This window comes from Anas platyrhynchos, chromosome W (genome assembly GCF_047663525.1).
Source record: "Anas platyrhynchos isolate ZD024472 breed Pekin duck chromosome W, IASCAAS_PekinDuck_T2T, whole genome shotgun sequence".
In the NCBI taxonomy this organism is placed as follows: Eukaryota; Metazoa; Chordata; class Aves; order Anseriformes; family Anatidae; genus Anas; species Anas platyrhynchos.
Genome location: NC_092620.1, coordinates 11,919,029 through 11,937,506, shown reverse-complemented (window position 1 = coordinate 11,937,506; position 18,478 = coordinate 11,919,029). Strand labels below are relative to the sequence as shown.

Below are 18,478 nucleotides of genomic sequence, written 5' to 3'. Positions count from 1 at the left end.
GGCTGCTTTTGAACGGCAGGGGAGGGGGTGCTGCTGGCTCCGCCTACGCCTCATCAGCCTGGCTTGGGAGGGCTGCTGGGTCCTGCCAGCACCCTTGCCTGCTTTGAGTGGTCTGGATGCCTGTCGTGGTTTAACCCGGCCGGCAGCTGAACACCACACAGCCGTTCGCTCACCCTCCCCCCTTCCTCTCTGGGACGGGAGAGAGAAATGGAAAGTGAAGCCCGTGAGTGGAGATAAAGACAGTTTAATAAGACAGGAAAATAATAATAGCAATAATAAAAATAAAAATAAAAATAAAAATAATAATAATAATAATAATAATAATAATAATAATAATAATACAATGGTGATAATAGCACTACTACTAATAATATGTACAAACAGGTGATGCACAATGCAATTGCTCACCACCCGCTGACTGATGCCCAGCCTAACCCCGAGCAGTCCGGCCCCCTTCCCCCGGCTAGCCACCCCTATATATTGTTTAGCATGACGTCAGATGGTATGGAATACCCCTTTGGCTAGTTTGGGTCACCTGTCCTGGGTCTGTCCCCTCCCAGCTCTTACTGCACCCCCAGCCTGCCTGTTGGCAGGACAGAGCAAAAGGCTGAGATGTCCTTGGCTTGGTATAAGCACTGCTCTGCAACAATTAAAACATCGGGGTGTTATCAGAACTCTTCTCATCCCAAGCCAAAACACAGCATTCCACCAGCTACTAGGAAGAAAATTCTGTTCTAACTGAAACCAGGACAATGCCGAAAAAAAGCTGCCCGCCTAGATCCCTCTCTCTGCTGCAGAATGCGTCTGCCCCGTTGCCAATCGCCTCGGTGAGCAAAGAGCTCAAGGTTTGAGATAAGGATGATGTAATTAAAGGGAAAAGGGAGAGGAAAAAAAAAGGCCATGCGGAAGCAAAGAGAGAGTAAAAAAAAAAAAAGTTACTCTCTACTTCCCATCAATGAGTGATGTTTGGCCACATTCCACGTTTCGAAGCAGGGCCTCAAAACGCGTAACAGTTGTTCAGGAGGACAGGCCCTTCCACCGTTAGAGCCCCCCTTTTTATTGCTGAGTGTGACATCATGTGGTATGGAATATCCCTTTGCTTGGTTTAGGTCAGCTGCCCTGGTGTTGTCTCCTCCCCATCACTTGCAAACCCCCAGCCTGCTGGCTCTTGGGGACTTGGAGGGAGTCCTGATGCGGTTCCAGTATTATGCAGCAATAGACACAACACTGGAGTGATACCAGTGCTGTTCCAGCTATGAGTGCGGAGCACAGAACTATGTGGGTTGCTTCAGAGAAAGTTAACTCCATCCCAGACAAACCCAGCACAACCTTCGCCCCTTATTCCACAACATTTGTGTCACACTCATGTTATAAATGGCTCACTCTTCAAAATAGGACTATAATCAAATTTTACAATTTATTAAAGCAATAGAGGTAAGCAAACAGCGCTGGGTGCGCCGGGAGTCTCTGCTCCACCAAGACACACACCAGTTACATCAAGCAGCTGATTTTTATGCTCCTAGGCTGTTATAAATGAGGTCTCAACTCAATCTGAATTTTGTAATATTTATAAAACAAATATTTCTAAAAGGTATAAAAGACAAGTAAACAGCACTGGGTGTGCGGGGAGTCTACGCTCCACCAACATGCACACACAAACATCAAATATTCTAAATATACAGAACATTGTTTTACATACTAAACACAAGTACATGTATGACTATACATACGTACAATCCGGAAAGGTAACAAATAATCCTTTCAGTTCCATGACTTACTGAACTTGAGTACACCTATACATATGCACATTCAGAAAAGGTAACAAGCAATCCTTTCAGTTCCATGACATAACAGTCTCTATTTTCCATTCCTTTTGAACAATATATCTCGCTTTAAATTTTCAAGCATCTCGGTCTTCAGGCCTTATGTATCCCATTCTTCCCAGATCGAAGAAAAGCATATCCATCTCCTTTTCAAGGCCAATAGGCCTGGGTCAAAAGGCACCTTCAAGTCAACAGGGGGCGTAACAGCAAAGGCCTTCGATGGCTGTAGATCAGTAAAGGAGCCCGCAGCTCCCTCACTGTCTGGCAAGCCACACGTTTGCGATTGTGGCTCCACATGGCTCTTTAAGGCCTCAGAGATTGCTCGCCAGGTGCCGAGCAATCCCACTGCAACCTTGTCGTTCTTAGTTGCAGAGTCCCACACCTTGACCTCGCATAGTGTCCCATGAAATAGTCATAATAGTTAGCAGTGTTATAAATGAAGTCTCAACTCACTCTGAATTTAGTAACATAAAAGAATATTTATAAAAGGCAAGTAAACAGCTCTGGGTGCGCGGGGAGTCTATGCTCTACCAACACGCACACCCAAACGTCGAACTTTTCAAATATATATAGGACATTGCTGTTACATATTTACAAGAAACCCGAGTACGCCTATACATATGGATATCCTATCCCCGCTTTATACTATAATTCTCTTTGTGGTGGTCGTTGTGGGTGAAAGGCTCACGGTTTCCCCATCACCATTAGCAACCTTTTGTTCCAGACTGCAGGAGCGGCTTCAACTGTCTCCCTCTTCTGCATGTGCTCTGCCCACCACAAGGTTCCCAAAAGCAACAAAACGTGATTGCTTTGCCCGCATTTCGTTAACCCTTGAAACCACACTAATAATATTATTATCATATAACATTAAACAATAAATGTTAACAGTTCTAACCAGCAACCCCCCCAGCAACTTCCGTGCCTTAACAGAGGGGAAAACAAACAACCCCAGACGGTAGGGCATCGCCTCAATCACCCTTCTTTGTTTCCTCTAAACTCTTTTACATTCCTGATGACCTCATCGTTAAGAGTCTGATGTTATCACCAACCACGAGGCTTTCTGACCCCCATCGCCACACTCCCACATCTCCCCCTTCTTTATTAATATCATCCATTTTTCTCGACACGAATTACCACTCCATATATAACAGCAGTTATTCTGAACCCCCCCAGATATCAGCGACTCCAAGGAAAAGCCTACAAATACATTTCCCTTCAAGCTCTCTATTGACATGAATTGCTAAAACATTCCTTTGCAAGATACAAGAACTATATACATTAACCACTCTGTTTTTCTTAGACTTGTGGTTATACAAGGGGATGTATGACAGAAGGTCACATTCATCATACCATGCGGCCCTAGCACTGTTCCATATTGACACGAATCAGATGAACACATTTCACACTCAGGTCCTGTTATAAGTTAGACCACACAATTTACCAGTCTATTGAAATTATTTTATTAATCAAGTAAGCAGACACAAGCAAAACACCGCTGGGCGGCTGGGGAGTCTCTGCTCCGCCACGGCACGCAACCTCCCCTTTCCAATGTCGCTTTTTTATAGCATTGAAGTTCCGGCTTGTCAAGACCTGTCACCTTGTCAACTTGTCGAGACTTGTTCTGAGGCTGCGCAGTCTGTTGTTGGGGGTCGTTATTCTTCCTCCGGTGATCACGCGTTGTGCTTGTGTTCAGGTGGGGGCAAAACAGGATGTCTTGCAGTGGGTGGGTGGTATCTTACAGAATCTTTGTTTTAACAAGGATGTTTACCCAACCCCCCTTCCCCATTTGTCCCCATGTTACAATGCCGTGAGTTGTGAAACCTTATCTCCTCAGTAGATTCTTTAAATTCTCAAGGACAATGAACAAACCCCTACTAATTTATCACAGGTCCCACATACTTTAGTATATAGATATTCTCATCACCACGGTTCCCTGTCCATTAAAATATTTATAGGTCTGTACTTCTTTTCATTCCATAAGTCTCTCCCCAAAATATTCATAAGAACTGTTGTTGGTGGATTCAGCTTCATCTGTCAAAGTGGCCACTCAGGGCAGGCGGAGTTGGTTTTCTTGATGCCAGCACCAGCTTAGCTCAAGTCACTGCTGCACTTGCCTGGTTCCTTGCAAAGTTGACCTGTCATTGGTTCTGTAGTGTCCTCCTACAACACATACCTTAGATTACAGATTATTTTTCTCCCAAGGTTAAATCTCCTTGAGGCACGTACCTGATATCCCCATTCTTTTGCATTACCCACCAGGTGTACCCTGGTCCTTGGGCAAGGACAATCCCACAAGTGGGTTTGCATTTTGCCATGGCAGAAGCAACCCACACCTCCTTCCCCAGCCACTTCCCTACATGCACTACAGGGACTTTAGCTTCTCCCACAGTGTGTAGGGGTTTTGTTTCATCAGGACCAGGATGGCTGTCAGAACCACTGTATGGACTGCTTCAGGGAAAGTTAATTCCATCCCATCCAGACCCAGCACACACCCTCAGTAAGTTTGCAAATGAGACCAAGTTGGTGGGAAGTGTCGATCTGCCAGAGGGTAGGAAAGCCCTGCAGAGGGACCTGGACAAGTTGGATCAATGGGCAGAGGCCAATGGGATGAGGTTCAACGTGGCTAAGTGCCAGGTCCTGCACTTTGGTCACAACAACTCCATGCAACACTACAGGCTTGGGGCAGAGTGTCTGGAAAGCTGTACAGAAGATAAGGATCTGGGGGTGTTGGTCAATGCTCGCCTGAACATAAGCCAGCAGTGTGCCCAGTTGGCCAAGAAGGCCAATGGCATCCTGGCTTGTATCAGGAAGAGCGTTGCCAACAGGATCAGGGAGGTGATTGTCCCCCTGTACTCTGCTCTGGTGTCGTGGTTTAACCCGGCCAGCAGCTAAACACCACACAGCCGTTCGCTCACCCTCCCCCCTCCCTCTCTGGGATGGGGGAAAGAAATAGGAAAGTGAAGCCTGTGAGCTGAGATAAAGAGAGTTTATTAAGACAGGATAATAATAACAATAATAATAATAATAATAACAACAATAATGATGATAATAGTACTACTACTAATAATGCATACAAAACAAGTGATGCACAATGCAATTGCTCACCACCCACTAACCGATGCCCAGCCTGACCCCGAGCAGTCCGGCCCCCTTCCCCCAGCTAGTCACCCCTATAATATTGTTTAGCCACCCCCAGCCTGCCCATTGGCAGGACAGAGTGAGAAGTTGAAACGTCCTTGGCTTAGTGTAAGCACTGCTCTGCATCAGCATGTTATCAGCACTCTTCTCATCCTAAGCCAAAACATAGCATTCTACAAGCTACTAGGAAGAAAATTAACTCAGTCCTAACTGAAACCAGGACATCTGGTGAAGCCCCACTTCGAGTACTGTGTTCACTTTTGGGGCCCTCAGTACATGAAGGACATGGAGGCCCTGGAGCGTGTCCAGAGAAGGGCTATAAAGCTGGTGAAGGGTCTGGAATACAAGTCTTATGCAGGGCAGCTGAGGGAACTGGGGTTGTTTAGTCTAGAGAAAAGTAGGCTCAGGGGAGACCTTATTGCTCTCTACAACTACCTGAAAGGAAGTTATGGGGAGCTGGATTTTGGCCTCTTCTCACAGGTAACTAGTGATAACAAGAGGGAATTGCCTCAAGTTAAGTGTTCCTTAATATTGATTCATTACCCCTATATTCAATTAGAATCATAGAATCATTAAGGTTGGAAAAGACCTTCAAGGTCATCTGGTCCAACCATCACCCTACTACCAATGTCACCCACTAAACCATGTCCCGAAGCACCATTTCCAACCTTTCTTTAAACACCCCTAGGGATGGTGACTCCACCACTTCCCTGGGTAACCTATTTGAATGCCTGACTACTCTTTCTGAGAAGAAATTTCTCCTTATTTTCAACCTAAATCTCCCCTGGCACAACTTTGATAGGACACTGTCAAACAGATTTTGGCAGAATTTACTTTGTACAATTCAGTGATTTCTTAATGTTTTCCTTCTGATTGCACTTTGGCACAGTCCCCTTCCAAGAATATGGCAGCTGAAAACATTTTTTTTCATCTGTTAAATCATTTTTGTGGTGAGTGTTCAAAAGAAGCAAAATTCCTTTGCAAAAGAACTTCATTTGATAAGTTGTCTTAATGCTCTCACTGGTTTTCTGAATGTATTTTTTACAGAAAGCAAAGCCTCTGCATACTGAAAATGTCAGCAGAGTTTGAATTACTAGTCGTGCTGTTTTGAAAACATTGAAACCTTTTTGAATTGCATCATCTGAAGGGAAAAGGTGAAACATGCATACTCTATAAATAGCCTCTGTAGTGAACACTCTTCTGCTTGCAATTCTTTTGTTGTCTTTAGATAATAACGAACAAACTATTTTCAAGGTGAAATACTAGCGTTCACAGTAGCCCTTGGTGGTTTTTTTTTGTTTGTTTGTTTGGTTTTTGAATGGGTAAATATTTTCAGCAAAGGTTTGTAATTTCAATTAAAAGAGGAATTTTCTTTTTGAAGGGGAATGTCTATTTGGAGTGAGGGCTTACAGTCTGTAGCAGAAGACATTTTCTGCTGCTTTGGATCCATTAATGAATTGTCAGTACCTCCCAATCCCAGTGCAAGTCCAGTCTCTTTCCCTTCATCAAGGAGCACCTAACATCTCTCTTCTTGGCAGCCTCTAAATTACCACTGACAAAAGCTTTTTAGCAAAGCACAGTGAGTCAATTTTCTACCTGCTACAAACTTTTGATACTTTGGAGATGATTAGATGGTTATGTTAAAAAAGATGAAGGGGAGGGGAATAGCCCTTCGTGTTCAATCACAACAGTCCTACCAGGGCTTCTGAGTTGAAATTTCCTGAACTGTCTTCTGTGGCATGTTGAAACCTTTTTAAAGGTTATATTTGCTAACAACAATTTATTTCTTTAAATACACAAACAGAAAAAGAAGAGGAAAATCATACTTCATAATTCCCAGGCATTGCAACACAGTTCATGCAGAGCTGCTACATTTTGGGCTGTGAGGGCAGTTGATCTTTGTTTAAATTCTCTGTAATATAAGAAGGGTAGGTTAGGATGTGTTAGTGCTGTCATTGTTTAGACCAGGATCTGTGTATATAAATGTGTTGTGGTTTAACCCTGTCGGCAGCTAAACACCACACAGCCGTTCGCTCACCCTCCCCCCTCCCTCTCTGGGATGGGAGAGAGAAATGGAAAGTGAAGCCCGTGAGTGGAGATAAAGACAGTTTAATAAGACAGGAAAATAATAATAGCAATAATAAAAATAAAAATAAAAATAATAATAATAATAATAATAATAATAATAATAATAATAATAATAATACAATGGTGATAATAGCACTACTACTAATAATATGTACAAACAGGTGATGCACAATGCAATTGCTCACCACCCGCTGACTGATGCCCAGCCTAACCCCGAGCAGTCCGGCCCCCTTCCCCCGGCTAGCCACCCCTATATATTGTTTAGCATGACGTCAGATGGTATGGAATACCCCTTTGGCTAGTTTGGGTCACCTGTCCTGGGTCTGTCCCCTCCCAGCTCTTACTGCACCCCCAGCCTGCCTGTTGGCAGGACAGAGCAAAAGGCTGAGATGTCCTTGGCTTGGTATAAGCACTGCTCTGCAACAATTAAAACATCGGGGTGTTATCAGAACTCTTCTCATCCCAAGCCAAAACACAGCATTCCACCAGCTACTAGGAAGAAAATTCTGTTCTAACTGAAACCAGGACAATGCCGAAAAAAAGCTGCCCGCCTAGATCCCTCTCTCTGCTGCAGAATGCGTCTGCCCCGTTGCCAATCGCCTCGGTGAGCAAAGAGCTCAAGGTTTGAGATAAGGATGATGTAATTAAAGGGAAAAGGGAGAGGAAAAAAAAAGGCCATGCGGAAGCAAAGAGAGAGTAAAAAAAAAAAAAGTTACTCTCTACTTCCCATCAATGAGTGATGTTTGGCCACATTCCACGTTTCGAAGCAGGGCCTCAAAACGCGTAACAGTTGTTCAGGAGGACAGGCCCTTCCACCGTTAGAGCCCCCCTTTTTATTGCTGAGTGTGACATCATGTGGTATGGAATATCCCTTTGCTTGGTTTAGGTCAGCTGCCCTGGTGTTGTCTCCTCCCCATCACTTGCAAACCCCCAGCCTGCTGGCTCTTGGGGACTTGGAGGGAGTCCTGATGCGGTTCCAGTATTATGCAGCAATAGACACAACACTGGAGTGATACCAGTGCTGTTCCAGCTATGAGTGCGGAGCACAGAACTATGTGGGTTGCTTCAGAGAAAGTTAACTCCATCCCAGACAAACCCAGCACAACCTTCGCCCCTTATTCCACAACATTTGTGTCACACTCATGTTATAAATGGCTCACTCTTCAAAATAGGACTATAATCAAATTTTACAATTTATTAAAGCAATAGAGGTAAGCAAACAGCGCTGGGTGCGCCGGGAGTCTCTGCTCCACCAAGACACACACCAGTTACATCAAGCAGCTGATTTTTATGCTCCTAGGCTGTTATAAATGAGGTCTCAACTCAATCTGAATTTTGTAATATTTATAAAACAAATATTTCTAAAAGGTATAAAAGACAAGTAAACAGCACTGGGTGTGCGGGGAGTCTACGCTCCACCAACATGCACACACAAACATCAAATATTCTAAATATACAGAACATTGTTTTACATACTAAACACAAGTACATGTATGACTATACATACGTACAATCCGGAAAGGTAACAAATAATCCTTTCAGTTCCATGACTTACTGAACTTGAGTACACCTATACATATGCACATTCAGAAAAGGTAACAAGCAATCCTTTCAGTTCCATGACATAACAGTCTCTATTTTCCATTCCTTTTGAACAATATATCTCGCTTTAAATTTTCAAGCATCTCGGTCTTCAGGCCTTATGTATCCCATTCTTCCCAGATCGAAGAAAAGCATATCCATCTCCTTTTCAAGGCCAATAGGCCTGGGTCAAAAGGCACCTTCAAGTCAACAGGGGGCGTAACAGCAAAGGCCTTCGATGGCTGTAGATCAGTAAAGGAGCCCGCAGCTCCCTCACTGTCTGGCAAGCCACACGTTTGCGATTGTGGCTCCACATGGCTCTTTAAGGCCTCAGAGATTGCTCGCCAGGTGCCGAGCAATCCCACTGCAACCTTGTCGTTCTTAGTTGCAGAGTCCCACACCTTGACCTCGCATAGTGTCCCATGAAATAGTCATAATAGTTAGCAGTGTTATAAATGAAGTCTCAACTCACTCTGAATTTAGTAACATAAAAGAATATTTATAAAAGGCAAGTAAACAGCTCTGGGTGCGCGGGGAGTCTATGCTCTACCAACACGCACACCCAAACGTCGAACTTTTCAAATATATATAGGACATTGCTGTTACATATTTACAAGAAACCCGAGTACGCCTATACATATGGATATCCTATCCCCGCTTTATACTATAATTCTCTTTGTGGTGGTCGTTGTGGGTGAAAGGCTCACGGTTTCCCCATCACCATTAGCAACCTTTTGTTCCAGACTGCAGGAGCGGCTTCAACTGTCTCCCTCTTCTGCATGTGCTCTGCCCACCACAAGGTTCCCAAAAGCAACAAAACGTGATTGCTTTGCCCGCATTTCGTTAACCCTTGAAACCACACTAATAATATTATTATCATATAACATTAAACAATAAATGTTAACAGTTCTAACCAGCAACCCCCCCAGCAACTTCCGTGCCTTAACAGAGGGGAAAACAAACAACCCCAGACGGTAGGGCATCGCCTCAATCACCCTTCTTTGTTTCCTCTAAACTCTTTTACATTCCTGATGACCTCATCGTTAAGAGTCTGATGTTATCACCAACCACGAGGCTTTCTGACCCCCATCGCCACACTCCCACATCTCCCCCTTCTTTATTAATATCATCCATTTTTCTCGACACGAATTACCACTCCATATATAACAGCAGTTATTCTGAACCCCCCCAGATATCAGCGACTCCAAGGAAAAGCCTACAAATACATTTCCCTTCAAGCTCTCTATTGACATGAATTGCTAAAACATTCCTTTGCAAGATACAAGAACTATATACATTAACCACTCTGTTTTTCTTAGACTTGTGGTTATACAAGGGGATGTATGACAGAAGGTCACATTCATCATACCATGCGGCCCTAGCACTGTTCCATATTGACACGAATCAGATGAACACATTTCACACTCAGGTCCTGTTATAAGTTAGACCACACAATTTACCAGTCTATTGAAATTATTTTATTAATCAAGTAAGCAGACACAAGCAAAACACCGCTGGGCGGCTGGGGAGTCTCTGCTCCGCCACGGCACGCAACCTCCCCTTTCCAATGTCGCTTTTTTATAGCATTGAAGTTCCGGCTTGTCAAGACCTGTCACCTTGTCAACTTGTCGAGACTTGTTCTGAGGCTGCGCAGTCTGTTGTTGGGGGTCGTTATTCTTCCTCCGGTGATCACGCGTTGTGCTTGTGTTCAGGTGGGGGCAAAACAGGATGTCTTGCAGTGGGTGGGTGGTATCTTACAGAATCTTTGTTTTAACAAGGATGTTTACCCAACCCCCCTTCCCCATTTGTCCCCATGTTACAATGCCGTGAGTTGTGAAACCTTATCTCCTCAGTAGATTCTTTAAATTCTCAAGGACAATGAACAAACCCCTACTAATTTATCACAGGTCCCACATACTTTAGTATATAGATATTCTCATCACCACGGTTCCCTGTCCATTAAAATATTTATAGGTCTGTACTTCTTTTCATTCCATAAGTCTCTCCCCAAAATATTCATAAGAACTGTTGTTGGTGGATTCAGCTTCATCTGTCAAAGTGGCCACTCAGGGCAGGCGGAGTTGGTTTTCTTGATGCCAGCACCAGCTTAGCTCAAGTCACTGCTGCACTTGCCTGGTTCCTTGCAAAGTTGACCTGTCATTGGTTCTGTAGTGTCCTCCTACAACACATACCTTAGATTACAGATTATTTTTCTCCCAAGGTTAAATCTCCTTGAGGCACGTACCTGATATCCCCATTCTTTTGCATTACCCACCAGGTGTACCCTGGTCCTTGGGCAAGGACAATCCCACAAGTGGGTTTGCATTTTGCCATGGCAGAAGCAACCCACACCTCCTTCCCCAGCCACTTCCCTACATGCACTACAGGGACTTTAGCTTCTCCCACAGTGTGTAGGGGTTTTGTTTCATCAGGACCAGGATGGCTGTCAGAACCACTGTATGGACTGCTTCAGGGAAAGTTAATTCCATCCCATCCAGACCCAGCACACACCCTCAGTAAGTTTGCAAATGAGACCAAGTTGGTGGGAAGTGTCGATCTGCCAGAGGGTAGGAAAGCCCTGCAGAGGGACCTGGACAAGTTGGATCAATGGGCAGAGGCCAATGGGATGAGGTTCAACGTGGCTAAGTGCCAGGTCCTGCACTTTGGTCACAACAACTCCATGCAACACTACAGGCTTGGGGCAGAGTGTCTGGAAAGCTGTACAGAAGATAAGGATCTGGGGGTGTTGGTCAATGCTCGCCTGAACATAAGCCAGCAGTGTGCCCAGTTGGCCAAGAAGGCCAATGGCATCCTGGCTTGTATCAGGAAGAGCGTTGCCAACAGGATCAGGGAGGTGATTGTCCCCCTGTACTCTGCTCTGGTGTCGTGGTTTAACCCGGCCAGCAGCTAAACACCACACAGCCGTTCGCTCACCCTCCCCCCTCCCTCTCTGGGATGGGGGAAAGAAATAGGAAAGTGAAGCCTGTGAGCTGAGATAAAGAGAGTTTATTAAGACAGGATAATAATAACAATAATAATAATAATAATAACAACAATAATGATGATAATAGTACTACTACTAATAATGCATACAAAACAAGTGATGCACAATGCAATTGCTCACCACCCACTAACCGATGCCCAGCCTGACCCCGAGCAGTCCGGCCCCCTTCCCCCAGCTAGTCACCCCTATAATATTGTTTAGCCACCCCCAGCCTGCCCATTGGCAGGACAGAGTGAGAAGTTGAAACGTCCTTGGCTTAGTGTAAGCACTGCTCTGCATCAGCATGTTATCAGCACTCTTCTCATCCTAAGCCAAAACATAGCATTCTACAAGCTACTAGGAAGAAAATTAACTCAGTCCTAACTGAAACCAGGACATCTGGTGAAGCCCCACTTCGAGTACTGTGTTCACTTTTGGGGCCCTCAGTACATGAAGGACATGGAGGCCCTGGAGCGTGTCCAGAGAAGGGCTATAAAGCTGGTGAAGGGTCTGGAATACAAGTCTTATGCAGGGCAGCTGAGGGAACTGGGGTTGTTTAGTCTAGAGAAAAGTAGGCTCAGGGGAGACCTTATTGCTCTCTACAACTACCTGAAAGGAAGTTATGGGGAGCTGGATTTTGGCCTCTTCTCACAGGTAACTAGTGATAACAAGAGGGAATTGCCTCAAGTTAAGTGTTCCTTAATATTGATTCATTACCCCTATATTCAATTAGAATCATAGAATCATTAAGGTTGGAAAAGACCTTCAAGGTCATCTGGTCCAACCATCACCCTACTACCAATGTCACCCACTAAACCATGTCCCGAAGCACCATTTCCAACCTTTCTTTAAACACCCCTAGGGATGGTGACTCCACCACTTCCCTGGGTAACCTATTTGAATGCCTGACTACTCTTTCTGAGAAGAAATTTCTCCTTATTTTCAACCTAAATCTCCCCTGGCACAACTTTGATAGGACACTGTCAAACAGATTTTGGCAGAATTTACTTTGTACAATTCAGTGATTTCTTAATGTTTTCCTTCTGATTGCACTTTGGCACAGTCCCCTTCCAAGAATATGGCAGCTGAAAACATTTTTTTTCATCTGTTAAATCATTTTTGTGGTGAGTGTTCAAAAGAAGCAAAATTCCTTTGCAAAAGAACTTCATTTGATAAGTTGTCTTAATGCTCTCACTGGTTTTCTGAATGTATTTTTTACAGAAAGCAAAGCCTCTGCATACTGAAAATGTCAGCAGAGTTTGAATTACTAGTCGTGCTGTTTTGAAAACATTGAAACCTTTTTGAATTGCATCATCTGAAGGGAAAAGGTGAAACATGCATACTCTATAAATAGCCTCTGTAGTGAACACTCTTCTGCTTGCAATTCTTTTGTTGTCTTTAGATAATAACGAACAAACTATTTTCAAGGTGAAATACTAGCGTTCACAGTAGCCCTTGGTGGTTTTTTTTTGTTTGTTTGTTTGGTTTTTGAATGGGTAAATATTTTCAGCAAAGGTTTGTAATTTCAATTAAAAGAGGAATTTTCTTTTTGAAGGGGAATGTCTATTTGGAGTGAGGGCTTACAGTCTTTAGCAGAAGACATTTTCTGCTGCTTTGGATCCATTAATGAATTGTCAGTACCTCCCAATCCCAGTGCAAGTCCAGTCTCTTTCCCTTCATCAAGGAGCACCTAACATCTCTCTTCTTGGCAGCCTCTAAATTACCACTGACAAAAGCTTTTTAGCAAAGCACAGTGAGTCAATTTTCTACCTGCTACAAACTTTTGATACTTTGGAGATGATTAGATGGTTATGTTAAAAAAGATGAAGGGGAGGGGAATAGCCCTTCGTGTTCAATCACAACAGTCCTACCAGGGCTTCTGAGTTGAAATTTCCTGAACTGTCTTCTGTGGCATGTTGAAACCTTTTTAAAGGTTATATTTGCTAACAACAATTTATTTCTTTAAATACACAAACAGAAAAAGAAGAGGAAAATCATACTTCATAATTCCCAGGCATTGCAACACAGTTCATGCAGAGCTGCTACATTTTGGGCTGTGAGGGCAGTTGATCTTTGTTTAAATTCTCTGTAATATAAGAAGGGTAGGTTAGGATGTGTTAGTGCTGTCATTGTTTAGACCAGGATCTGTGTATATAAATGTGTTGTGGTTTAACCCTGTCGGCAGCTAAACACCACACAGCCGTTCGCTCACCCTCCCCCCTCCCTCTCTGGGATGGGAGAGAGAAGCGGGAAAGTGAAGCCTGTGAGTTCAGATAAAGACAGTTTATTAAGGCAGGAGAATAATAATAATGGTAATGATAATAATGATAATAGTACTACTAATCATAATGTGTACAAAACAAGTGATGCACAATGCAATTGCTCAACACCCGTTGACCGATGCCCAGCCTATCCCCGAGCAGCCGGTCCCCCACCCCGGCCACCCCCTCCTATATATTGTTTAGCATGACGTCAGAAGGTATGGAATACCCCTTTGGCTAGTTTGGGTCACCTGTCCTGGGTCAGCATGTTATCAGCACTCTTCTCATCCTAATCCAAAACATAGCACCCTACCAGCTACTAGGAGGAAAATTAATTCTATCCTAATTGAAACCAGGACAAAATGTTGCTGCTAATAACATGAATTCTCAAAAAATCTCCTTGTAGGGAGAGCAGGGAGACAAGTTTTCATCTGAATATGAGTAGGGACTTAGAGATAGTTCTTCTGCCAACTCTGTCTGGAGGCATTCATCATTCCAGGAGGATTTTAACCTTTTCAATACTTGAATAACATGTTGAAAAATTACAAGTGATAATATTGTTTAAGTAGCTGGTTGGGCTTTTTTTTTTTTTTTAATTGCTTTCATAGAAAAGACCCATAGAAAAGAGATTTTCTATTGGAATTAATAGTTCAGTTACTTATTAAAAGTAGGAAGAAACAGGATCAAGCCCTTTCAGTGTTCAAGTGTTAGGCTTTTCCTCAGCTCACAGATGAGAAATAGTTTTATGTATGCTTTGTAGGAAACTGATATTAAAAAGAAAAATATCCCATACAATTTCTTTGAGACCACTAATCCAACTTTCATATACTGGGAATTAACCTGAAATAAAGAAATAAACCGAACTGACTAAGTTTAACTTTTTTTTTTTTCTTCCTTGAGAGGAGGCACTTATAGGAGCATGTCATGACTACTTAAAAACAAAAGTGAAAGCCAGAGGGAGGAGCTCATGTTACCAGGGGCAACTCTGCTCCCCTTCTCTGTGCAAGTGTTGAGTGGAGCCAAGAGCAACAAAACCAAATGCTTAATCTTGTTCAACCTCCCTCCCCTTCCTCTTTGTGGACTTTACAGCTTACTGGCTCTGCAAAAACAACATTTCTATTCCCACAATATATATATTTTTTTCACCTAATTTTCATGTAATACTGCTTCCTGCAACACACTTTCTTTTGTTTCACAACACTAAATCAGTTTTGGAGTTGAGGTGGTGTGGTTTTATATACTTTCCATTATAAATAGTTAATGTATAACACCTTGCTTGTAGTGTTTATTCCAGATTTTATATGCACTGTCTGTTCAAGTTTAATAGTGATCTGACATATGAAATGTCATTGTTTTTCTCTGTATCTATGCCTCTGACTTAATGCTTGAGCCAAGATGAATGTCATGCTTACGTAAAATAAAATAAAAAAAAGAAAACCCAAATTCTGCTATTCATCAAGAAAGTATTGAAAGCAAGACCTGGGTCTTCATGTTTGGGAAAACAGAGGTGGGTTTGGGTCTAATCTTCAGAGGACAGTATTCAAGACCTTTGTTCAGCAAGGTTCTTTGTCAAGCAGTGGTGTCCTTGCTGAAGTGAACATCTTTCTTGTCACGTACCATACCTTCTTACATTATATGAAGACACCGCTCTTTTGCCTTGTGCTTTATCATGCTGAATGGAAAACTTGCTCATAATGCAGATTTCTGAAATGGTGCTTGCACATCTCATTCAGTACTATAACTCTGACTTCCTGTGTGTTGGTAACTGCAGCAGTTTCCATCTCCAAAAAGCTATGCAACCATAGCTGTCTTACCGTATCACTTGTGTGAAAGTGAGCTTTAGCATCACTGTAGTGGTGGGAGAGGTGAAAGCGAAGAGGTTAAGTGATGTGTGTAAATGAATCAGTGTCAGAGTGGAGATTAGGACTGGGGTTCATGCCATTAGGGTAGCCTCTTGCTTATTGACAGAATAGTTAAATTTGCTGGTAGGTGCAGTCTCCTTAGTGTAGGGTTTGGAAAACTGCTGCCAACTTGCTGAGCTACTGGGAGTTTCACATTGGTCTTAACTGGATGCAACTCTGCTTCTGCAGCTAGGAGTTACCAAATAAATGTTTCTCTTACTATCAATCTTTTATGAATGTTGTAATGGAATGGCAAAGAGGGGTTGTAAACTGGCTTTTTACCTGCCTTAGATTTTGTCGGAGATGAAAAGGGTATGTACATATGAAAGGGTTTGTCATATTTGTAATTAAAGCCAAGGTCTTCAAGATGCATCATTTCTCAGAAATGATTTTCTTTTTTCTTTTGTAACAAAAGGTAAATGATAATGAGATTATAGTATTTTTCCTAATAACGTAAGCTTTCTTTCTTTTCCCACACAGGTTTCCACTTGAGTGGCACAGTGACAGAGCCTGCAATGCAATCGGAGCCAGAAACTGTTTGCAATGTAGCTATCAGCTTTGATCGTTGCAAGATTACCTCAGTGACCTGTAGCTGTGGAAACAAGGACATATTTTACTGTGCCCATGTTGTGGCACTCTCTTTATACCGGATCCGCAAGCCAGATCAAGTCAAACTGCATCTTCCCATTTCAGAGACACTCTTTCAAATGAACAGAGACCAACTACAAAAATTTGTACAGTATTTGATCACAGTGCACCACACAGAAGTTTTGCCAACTGCTCAAAAATTAGCAGATGAAATTCTTTCTCAGAATTCAGAAATCAATCAAGTCCATGGTAAGTTTGATGCTTGTTCTTCCTTTTGCCTCATTCCCTCCTTGGTTTTGAGTTGTTTCTTTTTTTTTTTTTTTTGTGGCATTCAGGAGCATAACCTCCTGAGGTCCCTTCCAACGTGAGTTATTCTGTGATTCTATGATGTTTACGAAAGAGAATTCTGTTATTAAAACTTCACTGTAAGATGTTTAGAAAATAAAATTTCTTGGGAAAGAGCTCATAAGCAATGAGCTTGATGTCTCTAATGCTGTTAATACATGTCCTGATCTACTTCACACACATAGTGTATTTAATTGAAGTGACTTTTTTTTTTTTTTTTAGTGGGAAATGGTGGGGTAGGGCTGAACAACAGAATACAGTGTTCTTTAAAAGTGAAAAGGGAACTGTTTAACATTTAATAAGATAGATTTTCTCTTTTTAAAATGTAATTTTTCATACAGCCCTGCTTAAACTAGCAAAATTTAATTGAGAACCTGGCTGAAAGAGACGAATGGAGGTAAATAGCAGGCAGTTTTCCTTTAAAGAAGGATAAAAGTGCTCCAGTGCTTAGTATTAGAATTATTTGGTGATCTGGATTTGTGAAGGAAGTAACGACAAGGCGACTCAAAGAAATCTCAGAAACCCAAGCAGATGTAAATAAGCAGTACAATGAAATGAAGCATTGATAACAGCTAAACAACATGAAAAAATAGTTTGAAAACCATATTTTAGGAAAGGCTTTTGTACTTACATTAAATATTAAAATAGAACTTGTTTTATAGAAAATAAATCATGAGGTTTTTTTTTGAAACATGGAACATAAAAATAAGGGGACACAGTGAAAACACTGCGTGCAAGTCTAGACTGATAAGGAAATTTTTATCTGCCATGTGAAAGTAGACTTTGAAACTTATTGCTATATAATGTTTGTGAGACCAGGATTTTAGCAGGAGAGATTAGATATTGTCAGCAAATAAGTTAACGCATTTTGCTGTGCAGATGGAAGGGAAAGAATTTTTAGAAGTTAAATTTATTTAGGGGTTTATTAACTTTCTTCACCATCTTACCATAGAATGTCCTAGTTTTACCTTTTTTGTTATTTAGTACTGGCTGTTTCACAGCAGTTGGTGTTTTTCTTTGATACTGTATACTGCTTAACAGGTATTATATTCCACCCAAGAGTTCTGAAATTAAGGACCAGATGAAGTGACTTACGTTTGTACTTTGAATTATTTGGGGAAATCAAAGACATAATAATATTTTTGAATCATTAATTTTATGATCTTTGGGTTTATATAATTATTGTTTAGAATAGTTCTGAGTATGCTAAGCTTATAAAATCAATTACTGTTATGTTGTGAATCAATATACAGCAAGTTTGGTTTCTAGCTGGGACCATTCAATCTTTGCACAGTACTCAGTAAGATATGTGTTTTATTTGTAATTGCTTTTTTCCATATCTTCTTCTCCCTAATGCTGCCATGGAATAACATTTATTAATTTTTTATTGACATGATCTACAGTTCATTTGTATACTTCAATTCAAAAGACTTTTATAAAGTGAAGTTCATAAAATTCAGTATGGCTATGAGTTGGTAATTTGGCATGGTTTCAGCTAAAGATTAAAAAACAGCTCACGCCTTAAAGACTACATTCTGTTATTTTAATCAAATTTCACTGCTGACCTGCTCCTGAGTAGTTTATAATATTGTATATTCTTAGCCTATTTTCATCACTTTTGTGGTATAGACGAGTGGACAGTAAGGGGGGTTGAGAACTAGCTGACTGGCCGAGCTCAGAGGGTGGTGATCGGCTGGAGACAGGTGACTAGCGGTGTTCCCCAGGGGTTGCTGCTGGGTCCAGTGTTGTTCAACATCTTCATCGACGACC

The 18,478-nt window shown here is 42.1% G+C and overlaps 1 protein-coding gene across 2 annotated transcripts in view; it reads left to right on the top strand.

Annotated features, from left to right (window-relative positions):
- LOC101797738 (zinc finger SWIM domain-containing protein 6) overlaps positions 1-18,478 on the top strand; it is a 200,382-nt gene that overhangs the window by 74,664 nt on the left and 107,240 nt on the right. For both annotated transcript variants that reach the window (XM_038169474.2, XM_038169473.2), the window contains exon 2: positions 16,256-16,612. In XM_038169474.2, the coding sequence (XP_038025402.1) occupies positions 16,256-16,612 (357 nt within the window). The remainder of the gene's footprint in view (positions 1-16,255; positions 16,613-18,478) is intronic.